Genomic DNA, 26,106 nt, shown 5'->3' on the forward strand with positions numbered 1-26,106 from the left:
GCATACTTCCATCATGCCCAGCCTACACGGCAACTTGAGAACCTTCTCCCCAAGCACCTTTCTAAATGATGTTTTAATTGAGGTGTGTTTGTGCATTCGCCATCAAGTCGCCATCGTTTTATGGTGATCCCAGCAAGGACTTCCAAGGCAAGTGAGAAGCAGAGGCGGTATGCCAGTGCCTTCCCCGGCAGAGTCTTCCTTGGTGGTCACACAACCTGCTTAGCTTCCAAGATCTGATGAGATTGGACAAGACCATGCTGCCCTCCAAGGGCTAATCGATATGTGTACTGGGTTTTAACTGCTGTAAGCGACTATGGGTATCTTTTTTTGTGCTTAAAGTAGGGTTAAAGCATAATTTAAATAACTCCTTAGGGCAGCAGGTGCTCTTAGAAAAAACTTGGCGGTCCATCCTTGTGCAGGCCAGATGCATGCTTTTAGTTAGTAAGCACACGCAGTTCTTGTTAGTAAATACACAGAGTTTATGGTTAGTATGCAATAAGATTTCAACCTGAATGTGACTCCCACCCAACACTTCATTTTACTTTGATGAAAATTTAACTTTTCGGAAAGGGAATTATTCTTGCTGGAAGTTTCTTTTAATAGGCTGGAAAAATTCTCCCTGCAAACTTCCAGGCCCCCTGCGCTTGAATGAGCACAGCCTCCCATTGGCTGCCCACCACATCTCCTGATTGGTTTCTGATCCTGGGTGGGTGGGGTGAGGGGGGCGGAAACTAGATAAGGCCGGCTATAAGAGCTCCAGGTTTGTCACCTGCAGTGAGCAGCAGTGGCTTGGGGGACACAAGTGGAGCAGACGCTGTGGCCGCGGCGATCGCGCTCCTTCAGCATCCAGCTCCGCGTCTTTGCTGAAGCCAGGGAGGTGGGCAGAGCGAGCGAGCGAGCGAAAGAGGAGCGCGCCGGAGCCAGCGGAGAAGGCAGCACAAACTTAGCGGAAACTTCCCGGAGAATGCTCCGAAAGTCCGCGATTCTCCTGCTGCTGGCGGTTGGCGTTTCTGCATCCTATGAAGCTGAGCAAAATGATTCGGTCAGCCCCAGGAAGGCGAGGCTCGCCGCCCAGACCTCAGGTAAAGCCCTTCCCCGCTTCGCAAAGGCTTGATGTGCTGCTCCTTCCTCGCTGCTTGCAAGTCTTTCTCTCGCTGCCGCGCCTGCACGCCCATCCTCTGGACCGCTGAAACGAACGGGAGCCGCGCAGGAGAACTTCCCGGTGCATGTGCACGTCCCTCGCTCCTTGCTCTTCTCTTCCTCCCCCCGCCTTATGGCTGGCAGCTGGAAACTGCCGTGTAATGAGATGTCTCAGGAAAGCCTTCCTTGCCCGTTATGGAGAGGCGGAAGCCTTCCTTTCGGCAGCTGGTTTGTAATTGAGCCCGCGGTTGTTCTGGTTATTTAAACAAGAGATTCTAGATCTTGTTACATGTGCTCCATTGCATCTTCACTCCTTGGCTGGGCTGCTTCTTTTGCTCTCCTGTAGGTGAAACTTCCCCTTTGCTTCACTTCTGTCTCCAAAATAGTTCCCATCTCCTAGAAATAGGCTTACTTTATACCTAAACAGATATATGCTCACATATACCTGTGCGCATGAGGAGGTGTGTGAAAGATCCCTTAAGATCTTCCTCCACAGATGTGCCATCTTGGTCTGGCTTCTAACTTCTTTTAAAAATCTGATTCCCCTCCCCCCACCAGTAATACAATCTTAGCAACGTGTAACCTCACAAGCCGTTTCCATATGTGAATTGGATTCTAGCCTGCTAACTAGCCTTCTGTGTAAGAGAAAAATGAAAACTGAATCGCTTGCAGTTTCTCTTACTTTCCACGCTGTAGGCATAGCTTCCATCTTTAACACCCCTTTAAATAAAGGCAAGTGCACTTTCCTAATTTGACACTTACTAAGAGAGGTTTTTATTTCAGATCTGCAGGGTTCTGCAGCGCCGTACTAGGGTATTTGCTCAATTTCCTTTTGTACTTGGTTGCTATAGAAACATAGGGTCTTGGTTATTCCAGCATGCCTAAAACAATAAGGAACCCTAATGCATATTAAGCCTGCTGGATGTAAAGTTATAACTTGAATCCATGGAAACTGTATCTTCATGAAAATGAGTTATAAAGATAGTGAGGGATGGATTGTGGGGAATCTAATTGTAGCAAATATTTGTCTTCTCCAGTCATATACAATAAGTCTTTTTTTCTTAAGAGCAGCTCTTCTCCTAGTTAAGATTAGGAGTTCAAGGTTTGGGGTTTTTATATTTGGATTTCTGAACATCCTCAGTTCCTCTGGAAAAGTAGAATATTAATGTAGTAATCTTGTTTCACACTTCATCCATAATGCCTGTAATATGATAGGTGGGGGAAAAGTAATGTTTCTGTCCTTCAAGGTGATGCATGACTGAGTAGCAATTCAGCTCACAGATGAGGTTAATGCCCATTAATCTAAAGGAAATATGCTAGGAGAGAATTCTCATGACATCTTTGATTTAAATATAATTCTGTTTTGCATAACTCAGAGAAAAACCATCATGGCTTTATCTTAATGATGCTCCAGCAGCAACCATGGCTCCAGCACTAGGTTTTTCTCCATGAAATCTTAATTGAGGCTTTGCATGCCACTTATCAGAATTGGAAAACCTGTTTTAGTGACCAACTGCCTGATATGCCACCTTCTCTAATCAGACTGGAAAAAAATGATCATCCAAGACCATAGCTACATGTTGCTTATTTGAACAGGGCACAGTCCATTAACACAGGTGCTTCAGTATATATGCTACATCAATTGCCTGTCTGTACAACAGGTGGGATGAAAACTGCCATGCTGGTCCTATGGTGTCAGCTATGGGGATGCCCCAGGTTATGGATCACTTACTTGATCTGTGAACTGCTGCCCTGCTTCTTACTGTATGCTGCAATGCCCAACCAGGTGTCCCAACAGTGACCCTTCACTGCAAAGGAGAGGGACAGTGGATCATTGGCTGAGCGTGTGCTTTGCATGCAGAAGATCAAAGATTTAACTCTCAGCATCTCCAGTGAATGGATCAGATAGCAGATAACAGAGACACAATGCTGGTTTACATGGACCAAGGATCTGTCTTGGGATAGGGCAATTTCATATTTCCATCAGTTTAACAGTATAATAGATACAGAATACAGTATCAATATTTGTATTTCTTAGGACTGCAGTTTCCTGCTATAATGCTCCAGTATTTTAGGCCAGGAACTAGAAGAGCCTCTCAGTAAGTCCCTTGCCCCCTCTTGGAATTAGCAAGCTAAATGTACAGAATGCTGATTCCCTTCTACAGTGACTTTAAAGTCCTGATTAGCAGAGGCCACCCTCCCATTCGACGAAGTGAAATTGCTATCTAGGGGGGATTGTTGGGGGTGGCATCATTCAGGGTGGCAGATATGGAGGCTGGCAGCTCTCTTTATTTGATTAGGATACAGTCCACTAGAAAAGGGATTCAGGAAAAAGTCCCAATGAAACTAATGACATTGGCAATTAAGTATCTTTATCCTTTCTGGTGGAGTGTGCCAAATGCTGATTAGTGGAAAGAAGAGAAAATAAACCAGAGTCATGGTTACCCCTCTGGAGTTATCATGGAAGGAAGGGGAGGGGGCACCATCTGGCAGCAAAATGGCTTCAGTAACCCAAGCAAAAAGGCCTTAATCAACCATACATGGGATAGCTTCCTCTCCACATCAGCCCTCCCATCCATCAACATTTTTGGCAAAAGCTCTTCTCTGCAAGTTGACCAGAGCAAATAGTAAAGGTTGCCATGGTCAGGCGCCTGCCGAGACCTGTGTCCTGTCCTTTCCCACCAAGATGGGAGATTCTTCCAGCATGGACTGCTTGGGCAGGTGCTTAGAGGGAATGAAGCAGGACATCCATGCTCCTTTTTAAGCTCTGAATAATTGTGCTGCATACCTGATACCAAGAGGGTAAAGCTTGGTGGAGGGAGGGCCTGGAGACCATCTTGGCTGGGCTTCTCCGAATCCTAAAGCTGACTCTAATACCAAACAATCATTGGCAAGGTTTGATAAACTTGACCTTTGCCATTGACACAGCAATTTGCAAAAAAAATTGCAAATATTCCTAATATTTGACAAAGAGTTGCAAACTGCTGCACCCTTTGCTACCATAGCACATGAATCTTAATTTCTGTCATTGGAGAGGTATGAAAAAAATAAAAGTTGACGGTAGAAAATAAATTCTATTGTAAATAAAAGAAAGTGTATTATTTGGACAGAAATACTCTCATATGGTCATAGTAGGTAGGAATATCGGCATATTTTGATACAAATTAAACTTTAGAAAATTGAAAACATTGAACTCTTTAATAATGTACTATTACATTATTGCCAAAACTATTCACATTTAACTTTTAAAAATGGAGGTATACACCTGCATTACAGATAAGAGTTAAAGTTATCTGATGCTTTAAGTTGTCTTACATAAAAATTTTCATAGTACACATTTTCAGTAAAACTTTGTCTTTCGTTTGTCTCATTACAAAAGGAGGGAAGGAGGTTTTTCCCCAGTGCTCCCCCAAATTTCCTAATTTTTCCAATAGAAAAATTGAAAATCCTCAGATTTTTTTCATGAGTGTTTTTATAGTGCTCCTGCAAATTCCCACTTTTCCTTAAAAAGGAGTCCTTGCTGAGGGGGAAATGGGGGGGGGGAGGTGTTTCTGGGCCTTCACATCTCCAGTTGTTATTAGTTGCACTGATTCACTGTCTATCAGTGTGAGCAGAACAGGGAAAGATCTGGACTTTGCCATCCACATGGCAGCCCCTCCCCCCCCAAGCTTTGCTGTGATTTTTTTCAGGTAAGATCACAGTAAATAGGGTTGCTTGGTTGCCCTGGTAACCACCAGGAGATTGGGAGGGGGCTTGGGGGATGCAACACTTACCATATTATGGGGCTAATCCTTATGGAATTGGCCCTGGCTCGAAGTGTGCGCTGCTGCTGCCGCCGCCCACATGACAATATCACTTCTGGAAGTGACATCATCATGGAGATATGTGCGCCCATTGGCCAGTAGTGGGCAGTCGCAGAGTAGATTGCCATCTCTTACTGATCACCAGAGATCAACAGGCAGAGGGGCAAACTGCCAGGCACATCACAGAACAGGGAAAGGAAGGAGTGGATGGATCTGACAACTGAACAATTTTAAAGGATCTTGGATAACAAGGATTGGGGTCCTTTCTCTCCCTGAGGCCCAAGTGAGCCACTCCCATTCAAGAACCTTGAACTGGAGGGTCCTCTGGTCCAGTTTGGTATAAGGCAACTTCATGTGTTAACTGTGGTTTGGCCACTGCATCTGAACTAGGCTACTGTCTAATTGCATGAATAATTTGTGGTGTGTTGCCTCTTCTGTTGTGGAAGTGGATTGCATAAGGGAACACTTGTGTTACGTTGCAATAATAACGTATCCGTAGCCCTAATGCCTCTGCCACTTTTATCTGTAAGAAGAAAGGCTCCAGTATTTGCAAACAATACCCTCTAATGTAGGCTCCCCAAAACCAGAAGCAAGAGGATGGGCTGTGGTGACTTGGTGAAGGGTCAGTCTATACATGCTGCAAAGTTAGGGTTGCCAGCTCCAGCTTGGGAAATTCCTGAAGATTTGAGAACAGTAAATGGGGAGGGTAGAATTTAAGAAGGGGGGGTGGGAGATAAGTGGAGATGTGCTCTCTGTGATATACCATAGAGTTCACCCTCCAGAGCTGCTATTTATAACAGGGGAACTGATCTCTAAAGTCTACAGGTCAGTTGCAGGAATCCAGGTTCCTCCAGGAGGTTAATAACTCTACAAGAATGCTTTCCTTGCAAGCCTGCAGATGCATGAAAAGTAAGCTTTAAAAAACTAGTTGGATGGTTTATGATTTTGGTGCTATATGCCCTCAGATGGTTGCATGACCAGTTTGTTTGGCACAAGCCATTGCTAATTTAGATGCAGCCACAGACAGTTGTTGGCTTACATTCTGGTAATCTTGTGGGTCCCTCCAGGATCACAAACTAGCTTCCACTAGCAGTTTGAGCTTCTGTTCAAACCACAGTTTGCCAGTTTCAAAGTAATGGCAAATCATGGCTTGCTCTAAATAGGAAGTCACTAACTGACTCCGAGCACGAAAGGGAAGAAGGGATTCACGTAGCACACCTTGCAGTGGTGAAGAGACGGCAAGGCACCTTCAGAAACTGATGTCTGTAAGATTCCCATCTCTAATGCAGCAAAACAGCTTCTTGAGATCTTGTCGTTCTTGGGGGCCTTAGTACTTAATTTAATTAAGTATTGGTGATACAGTCATTATAACCAGCAACTGCACAAAAGAAATGTGTTTGTGATATAATGAACTACCAGTGAATGCCCACTAAAAACTGGTGTATGAACACCTCGAATGAAGTGTGACTTGGCAATTTTGGGTTGATAGCAGCTTTTAACTCAAAATGAAGCTATGGGAACCATAAGCCTGATAAAAGTTTAAATGAAGATTTTTTTTTCCTTTTCCTTGCCCTTCCCTTTCTAGCGGATGTGGTTCGATGTTTAAATAGTGCACTCCAGGTAGGATGTGGTGCTTTTGCCTGCCTGGAGAACGCCACATGTGACACGGATGGCATGTATGACATCTGCAAATCCTTTCTCTACAGTGCTGCTAAATTTGACACTCAGGTATGGTACACACAATGTCTTTCCACTTGTATCCCTGTTGATGTAATCCTGCTACTGGTGAACACTGTGCCCAGGGTTGTACTTAGAATTCTGCTTCTTTTACATTCTGCAGACTATGTAACAGTATGCCAGTTAAGCACATGTGCTTAACATTATATACAGGACATAGAACTAGTGAGAATTTCTGCCCTGGGAATCATGCACAATTATGTTTGCACTTTTCTGAGATTGTCTTATCTCACACTCTGCAAACGCAGGAGCTAGAAACTTGTTCTTTTAAGAAAAAGAAAGCTGAGACTCTTGGCAATGTCCAATCCTACCACAATGATATATTTTTCTATTATACAGTACAATCTCAACATGGACATAGCCCTGACTATAGCAAGTATCTGTTCCTCATTTAGGCACAAATTTGTATCCAGCTGTTGACTTTGTCCTGCACAATTGGCACCAGTGCTCATGGCAACTGGGTTGTGTAAGACTGGATCCACATCACTACGTGTTGCACTACTGTAAACACCACCACATCAGTTTTCCTCTCTAGACAGAAAAATGGAGGTGGATTATTACCACAGTATTACCACAGTACTGTATGCAGTTTGATTTGTCTGTTGTGAGCACATGACGTTTTGCAGGCAGTGGTAAATGTGCATGGCTCTGATCCGCCATTGTTAATCTATCCTTTTGATAAATGGGGAGTGACCTCTCTCTCAGAAGCACAGTGCATGCAAAGCCAGGTGAAAAGCAGCTGGCCGCATGCAAAAGGATTGAGTTGTCAGTCACCTGAACTATAAACGTGTTTGCAAAGAGCTTGGGTGCTTCAGCAGCTGGAAGCGTAATACCACCACTTAAGAGAACTCTTTCAGTTAGGGCTGTCACTTGAATAACAGAACCTTTAGCAGATAAATTCTAGGGCTGATAAATCTGCAAAAATTCAGTTTAGAAATTGTTCTAGTCTGTGACAGTACATTTTCCACATGCTTGGCAGAGGATGTCTTGTGGGGTGGAGAATGATGTTTCCCCTTCAAGCGGAAACAAATGTTCTTCCCACACTGCCACTCCTATTGAGGAAGCTGGCAAAGGCAATGAGAGTTTGGGGTTAGGAAGGTTCCACTCTTGGCGGTGCATAGCCAGACTGGCCTCATGCACTTGCGTTGCCGGTGATGGGGGCCTGGAAACTTGACATCTAAGGTAATGCTGGGGTCATTCCTAACATCGGACACTGTTAGTTGGTCCTCCTTTGGCCTTGAATCTTGACAGTATCATAGTTCAAAGGGCAGCAGATCATCAGTATAGCTTACAAGTCTCTGTCCCACTAACCCCCTTTTTTAACCACCAGAGGATAAGGGAGTGCCTTTCTGTGCTAAATAAGCCTGGTGCCTGATACATCAGATACTGTGGTGCCTTCCATTCTACTGCACGAGTAGATTGTCAAATCCTGTGAATTGCAAACAAAGCGCTTAAAAGTTAAAGTAGAAATGTGGCAGAATTGCCTTTGAGATGTTCTTGCTACATTGTAAGATGTTTGTTGCACAGCAGCAAGTGTGTGACGAAATCGCATCTGCCACTGTTTGGCTCAAGGCACATGAAACCCAGTGGAGCTGTCTCCACACATCTCTGATACTGCACGGAGACTTCTTCCCACAGCCTCCCTTTTAACATCATAAAGACATCTTTATGTCTCTAGGGTATATTTATGCTACAAACTTAAACATATATGAAACCAAAATAATTGTCATGGTTTCCCCCAAAGAATTCTGGGAACTCTAATTTGACCATGTTAAGGTCATGAGCTCTCCCCACTCTCCCTCAACCTCACAACCCCCATTTGAATGAGGAAAAGGAATCGCTTGCATCCAGTTAAATAACTGGAGATTTGTATATTGCTTTCAGTATTGGCTGCCATGCAGTAATCTGTACAACAGCCATGTAAAGTACGACAGTACTATCCCCCTGTTCTTTTGCTTTGCTGCAAAGCCTGGCTTAGTACAATCTTTTTTGGGAAAATCACAGTTAAAGCACCTTTGGCTGCCAAGTGGATGGGAAGGTGTATGCTTTTGTAGGTCATACCCATATCAGTGCCATTTTCCTCGCTCAGCCTCTGTGGCTGCCATTCTTCCTCTCCCAGTGGAAGGCATTTTTCTGGCTTTTTAAAAAACATGGTACCTGACAGATCACATTAAGATTAATGGTCTGTTGCAACACTGTACTAGTTCCCAGCTTTCATTTTGCAAAAAAGTGTAGCCCTTTGCACTGCAGAGTTATAAGGGGAAAGTTGCACAATAGTGCTTGAAAACTGAACATGGGTCAATTTTGCCATGTAAACTTCATATGTGCCGATTCTCTAGTACTTTATAGGTGATTCATATGGCTGGCCAGAGTGCATTGGCGCTACAGAGATACGGGTTTGCATTGTTTTAATCCATGTGTGTGTTTGTGCACTAATACATTGCTTTGTCTGCAGGGGAAAGCCTTTGTCAAGGAGAGTTTGAAGTGCATCGCAAATGGCATCACCTCCAAGGTTTTCCTTTCTATTCGGAGGTGCTCCACATTCCAGCGAATGATCTCTGAGGTGCAGGAGGAGTGTTACAGGAAACAGGACATATGCAGTGCTGCTAGGAGAAATCCAGAAGCTATTGCAGAAGTGGTCCAGCTTCCAAACCACTTCTCAAACAGGTAGGTTCACTGTCTTGTTCAAAAACATGGATAGCTTGTTCTGAGGACATGTTTACATGCTTGGCAAACTGGCCTTGCACCTGAGCGATATGGGTGTAGAACAACTTCCTTTCTGCATCAGATGGAACAGGAACCAAAAGCTGTCTGTCACTCAATCAGTGTAAATAAGCCTTGACATATGACACATGAAACTATCTTATACTGAGTCAGACAAATGATCCATCTCATTTGGTATTGTCTATGCCAACTAGCTTTCCAAGAACTGAGGCAGAGAATTATCTTTCCCGGTGCCTGCCATGGAAGCCTTTTAAACAGATGAGGCAGGGACAGAACCTGGGACCTTCTGTGTACATAAAGCAGGTACTCTGTCACTGAGCTACAGCTTGACTATATTTGCTTCCAGAGTGGTGAAGCATAATGAGCTATGTCCCCTGTGGTGTGTCCTAAGCTTAGCGCTTCCTGCATTTTTTTCCTGTTCTTCCTCCTCCCACAGCATGTCATTCTTCAACTGAGAGCCACAGTAGTTAGTGTCAGGCTAAGACTGAGGAGACTTGAGTTCAAATCCTCATTCAGTTCAGATCATTTGGTGATTGCTTGGAGGGGGAGAGAGCTGCTTTCTCTAAGCCCAGCCCTAGGTGATAGGGTAATCTGGCAAAGGGCATAACCATGTATGCCACTCTGTGCTCCATGGAGGAATGATAGGATAACAGTGCAACAGAGGTAATTTGCAAAAAAAATAGAGGCAAACTTGACCCTTAAACTTAAGGAGGGAATTATAAGGAAATCAGGCATTATAAGAGCTTTAAACTTTGCAAGGCATAGATTATGGAAGCACTCGGCTTGCTATATAGGGAAGGTAAAACCTTGCCTTTTCGGTATTTGTGAGGATATCACTTGGGGAACGCTGCCCTCTACCAATGTAAGCCTCATGTTTCAACATGCTGTCAGTATCTCCCACACTTCAACTTGAAGGAAATTAGCAACTGCCTACAGGTAAAGGGCGTCATTCAGCTCTTTGGGGGGGGGGGCAACCTATCGTGAAGGAACCATGTCTTTTTGAAAAACCGCAATGCTGCAGAGAAATGTTGCAGCAACTCTGCAGCAAATAATTCCCAGCAGTTGTTCCACTTTTTACTAAGGTTAGGAGAGAACACAGAACATAAATGGAGAGAGCTATTTCCACAGGGGGGAATTAAGCAGTCAAGAGGAGTCCTCAATGTGCAGTATTGGAGGGGCTGAAGCTAAAGGGCTTCTAAAAAGAAATTCAACAGGATTTCTCAGCTGATAAGTTTACACTGAAGTCCCTGTGCATCCTGCTTTCTCATCTAACCCATAGCTAAGAATGTACCAGTTGGCACCAGCTCAAACAGGAAGTCATTAAAAGGCCAGAGCACCTTCCTGTGGTTAGTCGCTAATAGTGGTTCAGTTGGGGAAGGCTGGGGGGTTCTGCTGGACGGATGCTTCCTGTTTGGTTTAAAATAGACTATAACTTTGATCTGAAGCAATGGCTTCTGGAAGGGGGAAAGGACCTGGATTATGAGTTGATGTATGTGTTTTGCAGCAGATGTGTTTTGGTTTGTGTTTAGCCAGAATAATGTCTGTTTCCTTATACATAAAAGAGCTAGGGACTTAATTTGGAGAAGGGCTTGGAGTATCAGAGAGGAGGACCAAGCAGCAGTCACAACCCTCTTGGTATAGGTGCAGGTCTTACCTGTGCAACGGAAAGGATACTTAAGGCAGAACAGTACTTTATTTAGTTCCAGGATCCTTTTCAGACTTCTCGGGGGAGAGGCAACTTCTGGGGCTATGATTTTTCTGAGGAGGAGTGTTCAACCATCTTCCTCCAAAGAGTACTGTTGTTTTACCCTTCCTAAAGAGGCGGTGTGGGTAGAGTGGGTAGAGTGTTGGACTAGGATTTGGGGCCCTGAGTTCAAATGACTATTCTGCTGTGGAGGCTTGCTGAGCGACTTTCACCCAGTCACGTTCTCAGTCTAGCCTACCTCACGGGGCTGCTGTGAGACAAAACGGAGATGAAGAGGATGGTGACCACTTGGGGTCCCCACTGGGGAGAAAGATGGGTGTAAATTAAGTTAATAAAAATACTGAAGGAAACTTCTGTCCCGGTAAGTTTCTTAACTGGGGAAATGGCAATCTTTTTGTCCATCGTTTCACCAAAGTTAAAGACCCCTTGCACATTAGTTTCTTTTCTTGAGAAATGCCTCCCACCCTAGAATTCAGCCCAATAATTCAGTCATTGGGACTATACCCTGTTTATGAATTGGAACCCAGCTCCAAACTCACAGCTGGCAATAAGCCATCAAGAGCTTTGGTTCTCAACTGGAAGGATGCTGGGTTTTCATAATAATGACTAAGAACGTGCTCTCCGTCAGTCCCCGTGTCCACCTGCAAGCGTGACGTGCCATCTCCTGCCGATTCTGCCAGCTATGGATTATCCATCTGCGACCTTTTAACATGCCAGTAGTAGTAACAGAATGTCTGTAAACATATAAATGTCCTTCTTGGCTTTCTGTTTGTATCATGATGGGACCCCTGTTCTTTGATAGAGTAATTGGACAGAGGACTACTTTTGTGCTAACAGATGCTAATGGGTCTAACTGAAGTAGAACAACAGATTTACCATCTTACAACTTGCCAAAATGTCCTGTCCAAAAGATAGAGATCGGGATAACTGAATGGCTAGACAGAAATGTCTCCCTCTTGAGGCAGGGAGAACAACCCTGAGGAGAGGGGCGGTGGACTTTTGAAGGGGAGAGTCTGAATTCTCTGGACAAGAGAAAATAAGCTCTCTTCCATCTTGCTCTTCTTTTTGGATGGGAGCAAGCCCTGAAGGACTACACCTAGGGACTCCATCTTGTCCACGTGATGGGACAATGAGGAGAAGTCTCACTTCTGAGAATGAAAATGATAGCCTTTTAAATGCTGCAGCTTCAAGAATTATTAGCCTATCCTATTTAAAGATCATTTAGGATAAGGACTGAGTGAAGGGAGTGTACTCATTCTCACCATTTTTTGTATTGTTGCTCAGCCTGATGCTTCAACAGACCCCATATGTACTCTTTTTATTTTTGCATATTACATTTTCTTATATTTTGAATGCTGTAGGTCTGATCTCTGTTAACACACTAGGCCAGTTCAGTCTTGCTGTACTTAAGGTGTGGTAAAGGGGAGGGGCAGTGGGTAGCTTTGCCATCCCTTGAGTGCAGTGGCTCAAAAGTGAAATAGATCATCCCTGCACTAGATTGTAGAGGCAAAATGGGAGACGTAGCAACTAGGCAAAGCCTCTAAACGGCGATGTAGATCCAGAGTGCTGGATGGGCAAATCCATCCTGCGTGAAAGATACGTTCAGATTTGCTAGTGGCAACAGTTACAAGCCAGTTTGGTTTTAAGGGAAAGGTGCAGTGGTGCCAAACAGAGACTTAGGAACAGTCATGGGGTTTTCCAACTTGCCAAGAACTTTGGAAACAGAGCTTGTGAATTCCCTTCACGTCCTCATTATAAATGCAGTAGGAGTGGAGGAAAGAATAACTGAACTTCAGCTAACTCCTATAGTACTGCCCTTGGAATGTGTTTTACCAAAAAACATTAAACCTGTACATCTGTCCTACAAACTCTACCAAGAACAGATGTTGTAAAACAGCTGTACCCCCATGTGGAGGATTCAAATTTTGTGTTTCAATTTCTATTCCGCCCTCCCCACACTGGCAGGCTCAGGGCGGATTACATTTATGCACCTTAAAATTTGCAGTTAAAACACAATAAATACAATATAAATATTTAAAATACAAGTACAAAGCAGCACAAAAATAATTCATTTAATCCATTTCCGACTGTCACTAAAGATAATTAAGAAGAGAAAAAATTTCTTTTGGAGGTGGATGTTCTGATAAGGAGGGCCCCATTCTATCCTATTTGGCTGGCGGGGGCCCTACCCAGCATCAACCATATGCCTGGCGGAACAGCTCCATCATACAGGCCCAGCAGAACGATAACAGATCCTGCCAGGCCCTGGTCTCATTAGACAGAGTGTTGCACAAGGTTGGAGCCAGGACCAAAAAGGCCCTGGCTCTGGTTGATGCTAGGCGGGCCTCCCTGGGGCCAGGGACCATTAATGGCTGTTTATCGCTAGATCAAAGCGTCCTCTGGGGCACATACAAGGACAGGCGGTCCTGAAGATACGCAGGTCCCAGTCCACATAGGACTTTATATGCACATTTCAACTCTTCTGCTGAGTTGTTTGGCCCAGCAGCCCCTCAAGGCACATAGACTTGATTCATATCAGGATTGATGGAAAGGAGAGCATCACCCCCTCCCTTTCCCTCGATCTGAAGTGGCCCTAGCCAGCTACTATTGGCTCCATTGGGGAAGCATACAGGTACTTCCCACAGTTGTTATTTATTAACAAAAAAAGGTTTACCATTACCACCACAATAGCCCCAATCCATACTGGAGCCTTCTCCCTCCCCTGGGCTGCTTTTCAGGGCCAAACATGTCTGGAGTTCCATTTATGGAACTCTTAACTGAACATGTAGCTTTGCCCAGAAAGGCAAGATAGGCAGAATGGGTTGCTGCACCCACTTTGAAATAGCATGCGAGAGGGGTACTGTACTTAATAATGATTTATATACAGCTCTTGTAGACAGATTAGTGCCCCACTTAGAACAGTGAACAAAGTCAGTGTTATTATCCCCACAATACAGGTGGGAAGTTGGAGCTGAGAGGCATTGCTTACCCTAGACCTCCTGCTGAGTCCATGGCAATAGTGGGATTTGAACCAACAGAGTGTTGATTCGCAACCCAACCACTTAACTGCTATGTGCCAAACTAGTTGCTATGAGAGGTTTTCAATTACTACAGAAAAGCTTAAGTTAAAATGGAAGCAAACTATGAAAAATCCTGTTCAGAAGGTATATGGATCTCTGTGGCCCCAGAGATGTGTATTTACTTCTATCCCTAGCCAGAGGCCTGCACCTCAGGGAGGCTCACTGCTTACCCATTTCTCCTGGCAGCAGCTGTTTCAAGGTAGGAACCAACAACCAATCACTAGTCCCACCAGGCAAGGGCTTTGCCCACTTTCCTAAAATTGGGTAAGTGCCATATTGGGGAACATTTCTCTGAAGACCCATATGTGGTATTCCAAAGAGCCACAGGTGGTTCCCAAGACACTGCATACCACTGATTTATGGTAAACACTGCTTGGAGGGCCAGCTGCCTACTGAAAACCCCACTTAAACACATACTCTTGTTACAAAGGTCACATGGACAACAGGCCCTGACTCTGCAGGAAGCTGGTTTTTTAAATGTGCAGTACTTTCCATGTCCTTTATATTTAAAGATTACATGCATTATCAATATCAGACGTGAATAGGTGCAATGTGGTTTGTGGAGCCACAGAAGAATTGAGCACAACAAGAAATGTTCGTAGTATTCACAGTTACAACATTTCATTGAAAGTGGATTAAATGTTGGAAAGTGTTGGAAAGTAGGTTGAACAATCAATCAGTTTAACAATATTACTCATACATATAGTTCCAGCAGCTCAATGAAGGATGCTTCACTAATCCATTCCGTAAGAAAACCGTAACCCTAAACCTGACTTTAAACTAAATATTTGTGTGTTCCTAATTTGGTAATTCAGCACATCTGATCGTACTCAAAAGCCAGAGGGAAAAGGGTAGCATGCTGTCAGGTTTTCTGATGAAAAAATGAGCAAGCTTGCCATAATAGGATGTACAACAGTAATAGGATGTGCAAATGGGGGGTTCACAAGGAGTGGGGGGGGGTACATCTCATTTCTTCCTCCACTATTTCCCTTTTCTTTGAAAGCCCCCATAGTCTTTCCACTTTCTTGGATTACTTCTCTTTCCCACACATCAGCCTGCCTGCCCACCTTTACCTGACCCAGTTTCTCCAGCTTTCCCTCTATCACCACCCACCCTGGCAGCCTCCATCTGCAGAAAACTATGACTCAGATAAACAGTGCTGGCTGGTAGGCCAGGCCCAGTTGCATGGTGCGGTACCCACAAAGACTTGAAATGACCACCTTATGTTCCCCCGAATCTTTCTCCACACTATTCCCTCTTTCCCTCCTCCATACAATCCCCCCACATCTGCACCTTTCCCAACTTCCTTCTTGCTTCCTCACCCACTCACAAATGTACTTTTTATTTTTCCCCCTCCATCATTGGCTATATTTATTAATTAGTTTATACAACACTTTTTTCCATAGTGGGGATCCAAAGCAGCTTACATCATTTTCCTCTCTCCCATTTTATCCTCACAACAATCCTGTGAGGTAAATTAGGGTGATAATGTGTGATTGTCCCAAGGAAGAGTCTTACAGATCCTAGACTGACACTCTTGCTACTATATCATACTAGCTTGCGGGGGAGGGGGCTGCTTAGTTACCAGTCCTGGGTGAGTCATGCCAGTTATGTAGTGCAAGTTGGTTGATGGTTGCTGTCAGGCCTGACCCTTACAAGTCCTCCCTCAAAGGCCAAAACAGCCCTGGAAAGGGCCCGTACCCTTCCCTTTGCCTTTTACTGACAGAAACCAAGGTTTGAAGACTGGCAATACTGTGTGGTTGCCTAGCAACAGTCATTGAGGGCATTCATTTCTTAAAGCTAGAGGCACTGCTTTTATTACTGGGAGGGTAACACCCCAATGTATTTATTTTTAGATTTCAGATTTTTCTTCAAACCCTGGGCACTTTCAGGTTTGTAGATAGATGGTTCCTGTCTGTTCATGGCTCCAGTCTCTGGATTTAAGTATCCATAAATTTGGCCATGTTGAGAATTAGATATACTGTTTCTTTTCTACTAACAAAGAAAATTAGTTGTTTTCAGATAACAATTTAGGCCTCTGTAAACTGCAGTATAAATTAATATGTATACTAGAGACCAAAACTAATTTAATCAATCCTTTCCCCAGGGAACCAGGAATTGTAGCTCTATGAAGTGAATTAGCTCCCTCAACTAGTATGTTTATAGTGTACGTATGCCTGTGTTAAACAGTTGCACATTTTGTCGCATAGGATCCAAATAGCTTCCCTTAAAGTCAGTCTACCATTTAGGGAAAGTTTAGTTTTTCCAATACTTGATCTGCTGTATAGAGTTGCTGGAAATATGAAATTCTGTTCCCAGTTAGCTAGGCTTTTACTGGTTAGAGTGTTTGCTGGAACACAAGTGTCATAAGCACTTATTGGATATTACCCATGACACTGCTGATGCGAAGCAACAAAGTTTCATTGCTGCCCTTTTCCCATGTCTGCATTATATTGAGACTGGAGCACTGGTGCTCTGTTCTAAGGTGGGGGCTGCCATGGGAGGTGGAACTGACTAGGCTGCTGGTAAAACCTGAAGACGTCTCTTATAAAGTGTCACCTTCAACAGCCAGTCCTCCCGCTCAAAATGGATAAAGGCATTCTTGAATGGGCTAACTGCATGATTCCTTAAGTGGCCTTTTACATTCCCTGTGCCTGTAAAAGAATGAAAAACTACATTGATTAGAATATAATTTGATTTAAAATTGGCCATCTTCCACATTCTGGTTCACATTGCCATTCAGAATGGACGCATTCCATTCTAAACGGAGTTTTAGCATCACATGAGAAAATGCCCTTCTTTAAATGAAAGATGTCTTACAACTCTGGAGCTACTGCTGTGGGCTGGGAAATATTTGATTCCTTGGGAGCAGGCATCAAATGTTTAGTACCAGCCTTGCATTAAACTGCAAATAAAGTGTCCTTTGGACATAGCTGAATGAAAGCTGTTATTTTGTAAGGTAGACCTAAGCAGTTGGGGGCCGCGGGTGCCATTCTATGAGGAAAACCCACAAATGCTGCCCCATCCACTTGGTTGCATCATTCAGCCCCCAGATGTGCCAGATTGCCCTGGGTGTCGCTGACTCTACCACCGTTGTGGTTGCATGTAAATGATACCCATATTTGAGATATTTCAAAGTGCCTGCAAAACCTGTCTCCAACTGCCAAATATGCATGTCAGCATCTAATTCTCTTAACAAAATAAAGCTCTTTTAAACAGCTTCTGTACAAATACTTGTCATGTAATTCAGTAGTAACAATTGCCACTCAATAAATACAATAATAAATCATTTCCATTTCATTACATTTCATTTACAAATGCACACAGTCTTCCTCTCCAGACCTATAAAGTGCTAGTGCAAAATTCAGCTGTTGGTATCACTCACGACCATTCTGTTCCATACAACTATTCAGAATAAATCTCATTCTGCATATAATTAATTGTCCAAGCCTTCTTTTGGAGCAGCACCCGACATTGTGTTAATGGTGATCTTAATGAAAGTCCTTGCGTATTGAAAATTATGTCGGAATATCTTCTATCTTTGAAAAAGAGATTTGGAAACGGGACCTCCAACCGGTCATCCCATCAGACGGTTGTATCCACCTGCGTGCTATTGGACCTATAAATGGACCCACGATCTTATGGACAATTAATTATATGCAGAATGAGATTTATTCTGAATAGTTGTATGGAACAGAATGGTCGTGGGTGATACCAACAGCTGAATTTTGCACTAGCACTTTATAGATCTGGAGAGGAAGACTGTGTTCATTTGTAAATGAAATGGAAACGATTTATTATTGTATTTATTGAGTGGCAATTGTTACTACAGAATTACATGAGAAGTATTTGTATAGAAGCTGTTTAGGTGGTCTCAAATTTCTGATATTGTTACTGCATCTCGTGACCCTCCGTATTTGTAACATCTCATTCTCAACAGGGCCCCTCCTGCAGATCAGAAGAGAAGGGAGACTTTTTCTTTCAACTTGAGGGAGACCCCAAGTTTGCAGAAAAATAGGAAAAAATGAAGTGTGTGTGGAGGGGGAGGATAAACTTCCCCTAAAATAGAGGAATGTGTCTGCACTTGCACAGGCAATGCTCCTCGGCTGGAGCACCTGTCCTCTTTGGCATATGTAGGAGATGCTGAAGGAGGAGGGGGAGGGAGCTGCTGCTTCACCTAGAAAGGCAGAAGTGGCAAACAGGAGCTGCAGCCGCCACCACCCCACCCACCATCCCCAAATACCTATGGATAGGACAGGTGGATTGAGTGGCAGGGAAGGACAGATGGGAGAATCAGCAAACAGAGGCAAATACTGGGGCCATACATGTTCGAGGGCCTCACACAGCCAGAACACAATACTTTTACTGATCCTCACTAAATAGAACAAATTTTACCCATTTTGGTTGGCAGCCATATCCTGCGGCTTTCGGCAGCTGAGCTTTAGGGCCCATTGGCCTGTGTTGCTTACAGAATCAGTCTTCCAGGCTTTAATTGCTGCTGCTCTGAGTTTCACCTCTGCTCTCTAAGAGCCAAGCTACAAGTGACGCCGTACACAGGCTAGACACTTGTCAGCTTCCCTCAAGTTTTGATGGGAAATTTAGGCATCCTGGTCTTGCAGCTGTAATAGAGCCAAGCTGTAAAACTAAGACGCCTACATTTCCCATCAAAACTTGAGGGAAGCTGACAAGTGTCCAACCTGTGTATGGCGTCACTTGTAGCTTGGCTCTTGGCAACCAGGGATGGACTCCCAGCACCCATAGTGAAGAGTAACTGCAGGGCAGGCTGCTGCTGCTGCTCTCTGCTCAGGAGCAGCAGCAAACTGCAAAGCCTGCACCTGCTGCCTTGCTGCAGGATTTGTGCCATCAGGACCCGAGGCCCAGGGCTTGTGGAATCAATAGTGGGGCCCCCATAGCAGGCTGTAGGATACATTTGAAGCATACGTCACCACAGGCTGTCTCAGAGATTGAGTGGCCCGGGCCACTTCCTTATTTTGAGGTTCTTGGTATATTAAAAGATGAAGAAATGCCAAAATAGGGTTACAAGAACATCAGAAGTCTAAATTTGAGATCCTTCATGAATGTAAGGCCAGGGGCAAATGGCCTTCCTGCTGTGTCCTATAATAGGCAGTAAATTACCATCTAAAAGACAGCCCATATAAGACAATTATTAAGTTCAGGGCCTAAAATCACCTAACTCCACTACTTCACTGAGACAGGACCCTTAAGCAACACACACACACAAAACCTCAGTGTGTGCATGTAGCTCAAGTTAGCGCATTTTTACTGCATCCTGGATAAATCAGTGGAGTGGAAATACCCCTACGGGATCTGTATCCCTGGCCAGGTGGTACGGAGGGTAAGCGTTGGTGCCTGCATCCTCTCTCCTTGTTTTATTTGTATTTCTTTTATTTATTCTCCACCATTCAATCCAGTGGGGACCCAAAGCAGCTTACTTTGTTCTCCGCTCCTCCAACACCATGAGGTAAGTTATGCTGAGTGTGTGTGACTGGCCCAAGGAGACCCAGCAAGCTTCCATGCCGAGTGGGTCTCCCAAATCCAAGTCTGACACTCTGAGTCAGGGCTTTTTTTCAGCAGGAACACGGTGGGACGGAGTTCTGGAACCTCTTGAAAATGGTCACATGGCTGGTGGCCCCGCCCCCTGATCTCCAGACAGAGGGGAGTTTAGACTGCCCTCCACACCGCTCAGCGGCACGGAGGGCAATCTAAACCCCCCCTCTGTCTGGAGATCAGGGGGTGGGGCCACCAGCCATGTGACCATTTTCTCCGAGGGCAACCCGCTGAGTTCCACCACCTCTTTTCCCGGAAAAAAAGCCCTGCTCTGAGGTACTATATAAATGCTGAGTGTTCATTAGCCTTTGTAGCTTGCAGTGGAAGGAAGAAATGTGGATGCTAACTGTAATGTCTTAACATAGGTATTACAACAAGCTCATCAGAAGCTTACTGGAATGCGATGATGAGACTGTGGGTACCATAAAAGACAGTCTGATGGCAAAAATTGGACCGAACATGGCCAGCCTTTTCCGCCTACTGCAAACGGATCACTGCGCCCGAATCCATCCTAGATCCGACTTCAACCAACGACGTATCACTGAGCCTCAGAAGCTAAAAATCTACTTCAGGAATCTCCGGGGTGAGGGACCTGCTCCATCCCATATGAAACGTACTTCTGCAGAAAGTGTGTAATGTTCTGTGATACATAGAGAGAGTGAGAGAGCATACGGAATCCAAGCTCTACCAAAGTAGGAAATTACTATGTTTTTCTTTAGCACTCAATACGCATCAGAAATGTACTGTAACTGATTTCAAAGGACACTGAGCCAACCTACACATTCGACAACAACAAAAGGATCTGGCATAGCCCTCTTGGGGTTGCACCATGTCATTGTGCAGGTGGGGGAAATCTCATCTCTTGCATAACCCGTGTATATACTCCTGCACATAAAAAAAAACCACATGCATATTAGAGAAGGCTAGATTAGAACACTTTCCCTTGAAATGGCAGCTTTCTGCAAGATGAGAGTTTTTGAAGTGCAGAGGGAACATTCACTTGTGCAATCCCCCATCTGCATTCTGAAAGTGGTACAGTTCTACAGGCTTGGTATGAATGTATAGACTGGCCCTTGGCAACTGGTTTTAAATTTTGGTCCTTAATTTTGTCACCCTGTCTGGATAAACTGCATAGATCTAAGTTTCTGGGGGTGAGGAGAATCCCCCACCATCCCAGCTTCCTGGAACAGAAACACAGTCTCCTTCATTTTTTTTCTCTTCTCCCTCCCTCCCTCCACCTCCCCACAAAGAAATCCAATGAAGCTGGGGACCTCGAAAGCAATCTTAACAGCACTTTTTCAGCAAACACCAAACTATCACTGTACTGTAGCTCAAACACCATTGCAGTTTCTAGAGAATGGAACCAACTCGATTAAACTCTGCTATTATTAGGTGGGTAGACTAATGCTGATGCGCTGCAATTCACCTGTTGCACATTGTATAGATGGTGGTGGAACTTGTGTGTTGACCATGTACAGATATGAACATCGCATCTCGACTCCTAATCTCAGTGTTGTGGCTTGAATGCTCTCAAACCTGAGGTTCTTTTCAATACCTGACCATATAATGTAGTTCTCTGTCTGCATGGCTATAGAGATACCACGATTGTTGCTGCGCACCAGGCTTGTACAGCTTTGTGACACACACACACACAAGCTGAATATGGCTTGCCAGACTCCTAACAACTTTCTGTTTTTGGAGCTCCAGGCAGGCTGGTAAAGCAGGAAGTTTGTCAAGGCCCTGTTAAGTCGCAAGGACTTGTGTGGTCACATGTTCTGGCCTTCTGTAAGTCATAGAACCAGTACAAACCCATCCTTGGCCTAAGTTCTCGTTGGGATGGCCTTGTCTGGACTTCATCTCTTCAGATTGCAGATGGGGGCTGCATGCCAAAAAAAGAGGGGGGAAGTAATCTTTGTATAAGGAAAGGTGGCATGTCAGGGAGAAGTCTAGGCTGGATCTCTTCTTGCTGATATGCTACATAGTTTTCCATGTTCAAGGATTCTATTTTTTTGTATGGAGAAGCATTTACTCCTAGAAGTTATTACCTGCAGTCTAAAGTGATGAAGTCCAGATACAGGTGCTGTTCTGTGGTAAAAGAAAATACTCCACGGAGCTTAAAAGATTATTATTGCAAAGTAGTCATAGTGGTTGGGTGGCTCTTGAATTGCTTAAAAGAAAGCTAATATCCTTCTGTACTGTATTTTCATTCAAAGCTTTAAAGGAATCTTTAGCAAAAAGAAATTGTCTTAAGAATAGAGTATATTCAAGCCTTGTTCTGTTGTGATATGAAATTAGACAAATGTTTCATGTACTGTACATAACTTCCAGAGGAGTCTGCTTTAAAAAGGCAGAATTTAGTAACTTTGTAAGTGTACATCTTTGTTTTGTAGGTCTAGCTTTTGTTTCCTAGACAATGGTAGCGTTAGAATATACCACTTCTGTTTAGAAGCATGGCAACTAACTAGTAAGTCACTGGGAATTTTTGGTTCCAGTGGCCATTGTGTGACTAAATATTTGTGTGAAAATGGAACCCACTTCTTGAGACACCATGCTTTTAAAAAGGTTGGGTGAGGAGAGAAAAGCTACTCTGAAATTTGGCTTATGCTCCATTCTTATGGCAACTCCTCAAGCAAGGTGACTTCTTCAGAAAACTTAGCCATGCATGGTGTGCCTAAAGATAGCTAACAATGTAATCCTAAGTAGAGTGTCACCCTTCTAACCCACTGAAGTAAATGGGCTTAGCAGACTGTAACTTTGCTTAGGATTGCATTGTAAACAATGCAGTTGTGGCTTGCCTTAACTCTAGACATACATAGGTTTTGCAATCCTTGAAACAACAACCGGATTCACATGTGCCACTTAAAACTCTTTTCAGTCCTTCTCCCTTCATTAGTATGCACATGCTGGGCTGGATCCTGGTTTTGAGGAGGACCCTGTGCAAAAGGCCCTCTGGTGTTCCCCTTACTAAGCACACTTCCCCCTTGTTATGCACACATGCTCTTCTTCCAGTAGGAGGAAGTGGAGCATGACTCCTTTGACCTCATTGAAGCTCTATTGGGTGCCAGTAGGCTCAAAAGTTGGTAGAGCTCAAAAGAGTGCACAGGAATCATGTCCTCCCCACCCACCCCATCCCCAAGATAACATTTCTAGTAGCAAATGGAAGATATCCCCAGAAGCTCACTAATCACCCACTTCTGGTGGAGAGAAGTGGGCCCAAATGGGTCTCTTCAGCATGGATCCCTATGCTGAGCCTCAGCAATGCCTCATTACATTGACCCTGAATGCCGTTCCAGCGTGCCTGTGAAAAAAAACAGGCAGTTTTAAATGCACTTGTGTTATGTGTCTGAACTGATTGATACCCATATAAGAAGCCTGCTCTATAATCCCCTTTCAACCGTCCTACGCTTTCCAACTTAAATGTTGTGTTGGAGGTGCTGTTAGTCTTTAAGGTGCCACTGGACTTCTGTTTTTGTGCTGGAGGTCCAGCCTAGACAGACAACTCCTCTACGTGATAAAACTGTTCCTCAAATCTACCACTTCAGATGGGGGTTGTGTGGAGGCAGAAAACTAACTAGTGGTTCCCTGAACCTTTCTCCTGACCACCTAGGTTTCTGTATGCATAGAATATTTATATACAGGAAGTAGTTAATTGGGCGGCTTCACCATCACCTATAGTCTGAACTGGTACGTTGCATGAATAGTTTTAACTCGGTTATTGTTCTACGCCTTACATCTGCCCTGCAAAACTGCCTTTCTCTCAGTGTGTGTGCTTAGAAAACCTGTGTAAGGGAATCTGAATGGCACTTTACATACTGTACTTGCCAGATAAAAACTACTCTGTTCCACCTAAGGCACAGTCAGTGCAAAGACGAGAAACAGGCAAAACCAATAAGATCTGTTCCATGTACATTCCAAGCCTGCTCCGTTAGGAAAGTTATGGCTGTTAGAGGGACGCCTGCCTGCCAGTTCAGGAGTGACTGGTGAGAAGCGAACCTATAGGAAGTACAATCTCTCATGGAAAACTTATAAAAAGCAATAGAACGTTTTACCACGAAGCCTTTAAACAGTAACTTGCTGCTAATATATTTCAAGCGAGGGGCAGCACTTCAGTAGTTGCTGTCTTCATTTAAATGTATGTAGCCCAAAAAGTGCTGTTACAGGATCATAAGCAGCAAAATAATAATAATAATAATATTGCTGATGGCAGGATTTTTATACTCTATATTATGCAGTCCAGCTCAACCTAGATGTGATGCTGCGGAATATACTTTTAACACTTCTTCAGGTATATTAGATTCCTACTTTGCAGGATTGTATCCTTTCCAAGGTGCTTGAAAATTATTTTTGTGTGTGTGGGAGATGGGGTGCATGAAGGGTACTTGTCCCCTTGTGGATTTTGGGCCTCTGGAGGTACTTAGCACTCTGTGGAACCAAACCTAAAGCCTGTATTGCTCCGTACAGGCTACGGGGATAGAAGCTTGTTATAGCTTGGATTTCAAGTACAGGAGGGAGCATACAACCTCTTTGGTAAGAATATTTCACCATTATCAAGGAGTCTTGCTTCCCATGTGAGACTGTTCTTGGTCACGGTAGCCCTCATAACTGTGTTGATGCATAAAATTTAATGTGCAAGAAATGGTGGCTCCATTGAAATCCTGAAGATTCTTGCTATTCAGCTTAGTGGAAAAGTGGGATTTCTCACTTGACATTGTGCACCATAAAAGCTCTCTAGTAATAGAGACCAGAGGCAGCTCAACCTACTGGGTTGCACAGGCACTGCCTGGGGTGGCAAAATTCCAGAGGCATTAAGCTAATTGGAAAAATAGTTTGGGGGAACACAACCCACCCCATCCCAGAACCTTGGGATAACACAGACTAAGGTATGGGGGCAATTGTATTTCTCTTCCCTCTGGTCAAGTGAATGCAGTGGAAAGTTCTGTTCACCTATATGGAGCAAGGAAAAAGGGGTGCAGTTCGTAAGCAAGGGAAATACAATTCTTCCCACAAACAACACAGGATTCAAAGGGATGGGATGGGTGGGCGGGGACAAAACAGACTTAGTCTGGAGACCAAACAGAGGGTTATATCACTCTCATCCTTAGGAAATGCCTGGTACACACATAACTAAAATTAAAATTAACATCACAATTAAGGGAATAATCATAGAATATTGATAGGAAATCATGGTCGCTTAGTGTAAAATATGACTGAAGTCCATTCATCCACTCTGAATTATGTTTGGCCTTATAATACCTGCAGAGTCCCACTCCAGGATGGGGGTTGGCTTAACTTTTAAAAAAATATTTGCATGATTTTCATTGTGATTTTTTCGCACTTTAGATATTTTGTGCCATTTATATATATATACATACACACACACACAAACAAACACACATATATATATAAAGTATGTATTTATAATTTAATTTTTTTGCCAAGTACTGGAATAAACAGTGAGCATATCTGGTATATGTCATTATTTATTTATAAAATTGTGGGGGTTTGTTTAAAAAAACAACAACAACCCACCTCCATTTGTTCATATGAAGATTATTTGAAACATATTTCAGCAACAAGAAAGATGCAAGTTATTTTCTCTGCTTATTTTTATAATTAAAAAAGATGCATAACATTATGAAGCCTTTGGTGGATTCCTTATAAGAGAAAATTAAAAAAAAATGGCTCATTTAAGTGTCTGCCTTCTTTTTGGGGGGAGGGAAATGTCTTTGTCAAACTTCACTGCTGATTTTCCACTGAATGGAACAGAAGAACAAAATAACCCTGTTTGAACTAAGGGCCTCGGGAAGTTGCATTATATCCAGTCAGACCATGGTCCATCTACCATTATTATTATTTTATTCTTTATTACATTTCTAACCCACCCTTCCCGCAAGTGGGCTCAGGGCGAAGTACAGCAGTTATAAAAATATAATACAAATATTAAAACAATTCATAAAACAACAGTTCATCATAAAATCAACAAACAGATAATAACTGTCCCAAGATGGGGTCAATTCCAGATTCCTGTCCATACAGGGGGAGGGAAGCGGATAATGTACTGCAACCCATACGCGGGTCAGCAAACGAATGGGCAGTACATAGCCCCATGCAGTACCCATATGTTGGGCAGCCAGCCGGTGGACACTGTATAACCCCACACTTGGTGGGAGGCTCAGTAAGGATCTCATGCTGGCCTCAACCATACGCCTGGTGGAACATCTCCGTCTTACAGGCCTGCCAAAATGATAAAAGATCTTGACAGGCCAGGGTGGCCTCAGACAGAGTGTTCCACCAGGTTGGGGCCAGGACTGAAAAGGCCCTGGCCCTGGTTGAGGCCAGCCGAGCCTCC

The 26,106-nt window shown here is 43.8% G+C and overlaps 1 protein-coding gene across 1 annotated transcript; it reads left to right on the forward strand.

Annotated features, from left to right (window-relative positions):
* Positions 1–964: 964 nt before the first annotated feature.
* On the forward strand, positions 965–20,393 carry STC1 (stanniocalcin 1). Its single transcript, XM_054998493.1, has 4 exons — positions 965–1,082; positions 6,529–6,671; positions 9,136–9,347; positions 20,123–20,393. Exons 1-4 carry the CDS (start codon positions 965–967, stop codon positions 20,391–20,393), a joined length of 744 nt encoding a protein of 247 aa, XP_054854468.1.
* The last annotated feature ends 5,713 nt before the right edge of the window (positions 20,394–26,106 follow it).

The sequence above is a fragment of the Eublepharis macularius genome, chromosome 14 (assembly GCF_028583425.1).
Source record: "Eublepharis macularius isolate TG4126 chromosome 14, MPM_Emac_v1.0, whole genome shotgun sequence".
Classification (NCBI taxonomy): domain Eukaryota; kingdom Metazoa; phylum Chordata; class Lepidosauria; order Squamata; family Eublepharidae; genus Eublepharis; species Eublepharis macularius.

Excerpts from the sequence above, each read along its gene's own strand:
- STC1 (XM_054998493.1), top strand. The coding sequence starts at position 965 with ATGCTCCGAAAGTCCGCGATTCTCCTGCTGCTGGCGGTTGGCGTTTCT. Across the intron at positions 1,083-6,528 it reads GCTCGCCGCCCAGACCTCAG|CGGATGTGGTTCGATGTTTA; the intron begins GTAAAGCCCTTC and ends TTCCCTTTCTAG. Across the intron at positions 9,348-20,122 it reads CCAAACCACTTCTCAAACAG|GTATTACAACAAGCTCATCA; the intron begins GTAGGTTCACTG and ends GTCTTAACATAG.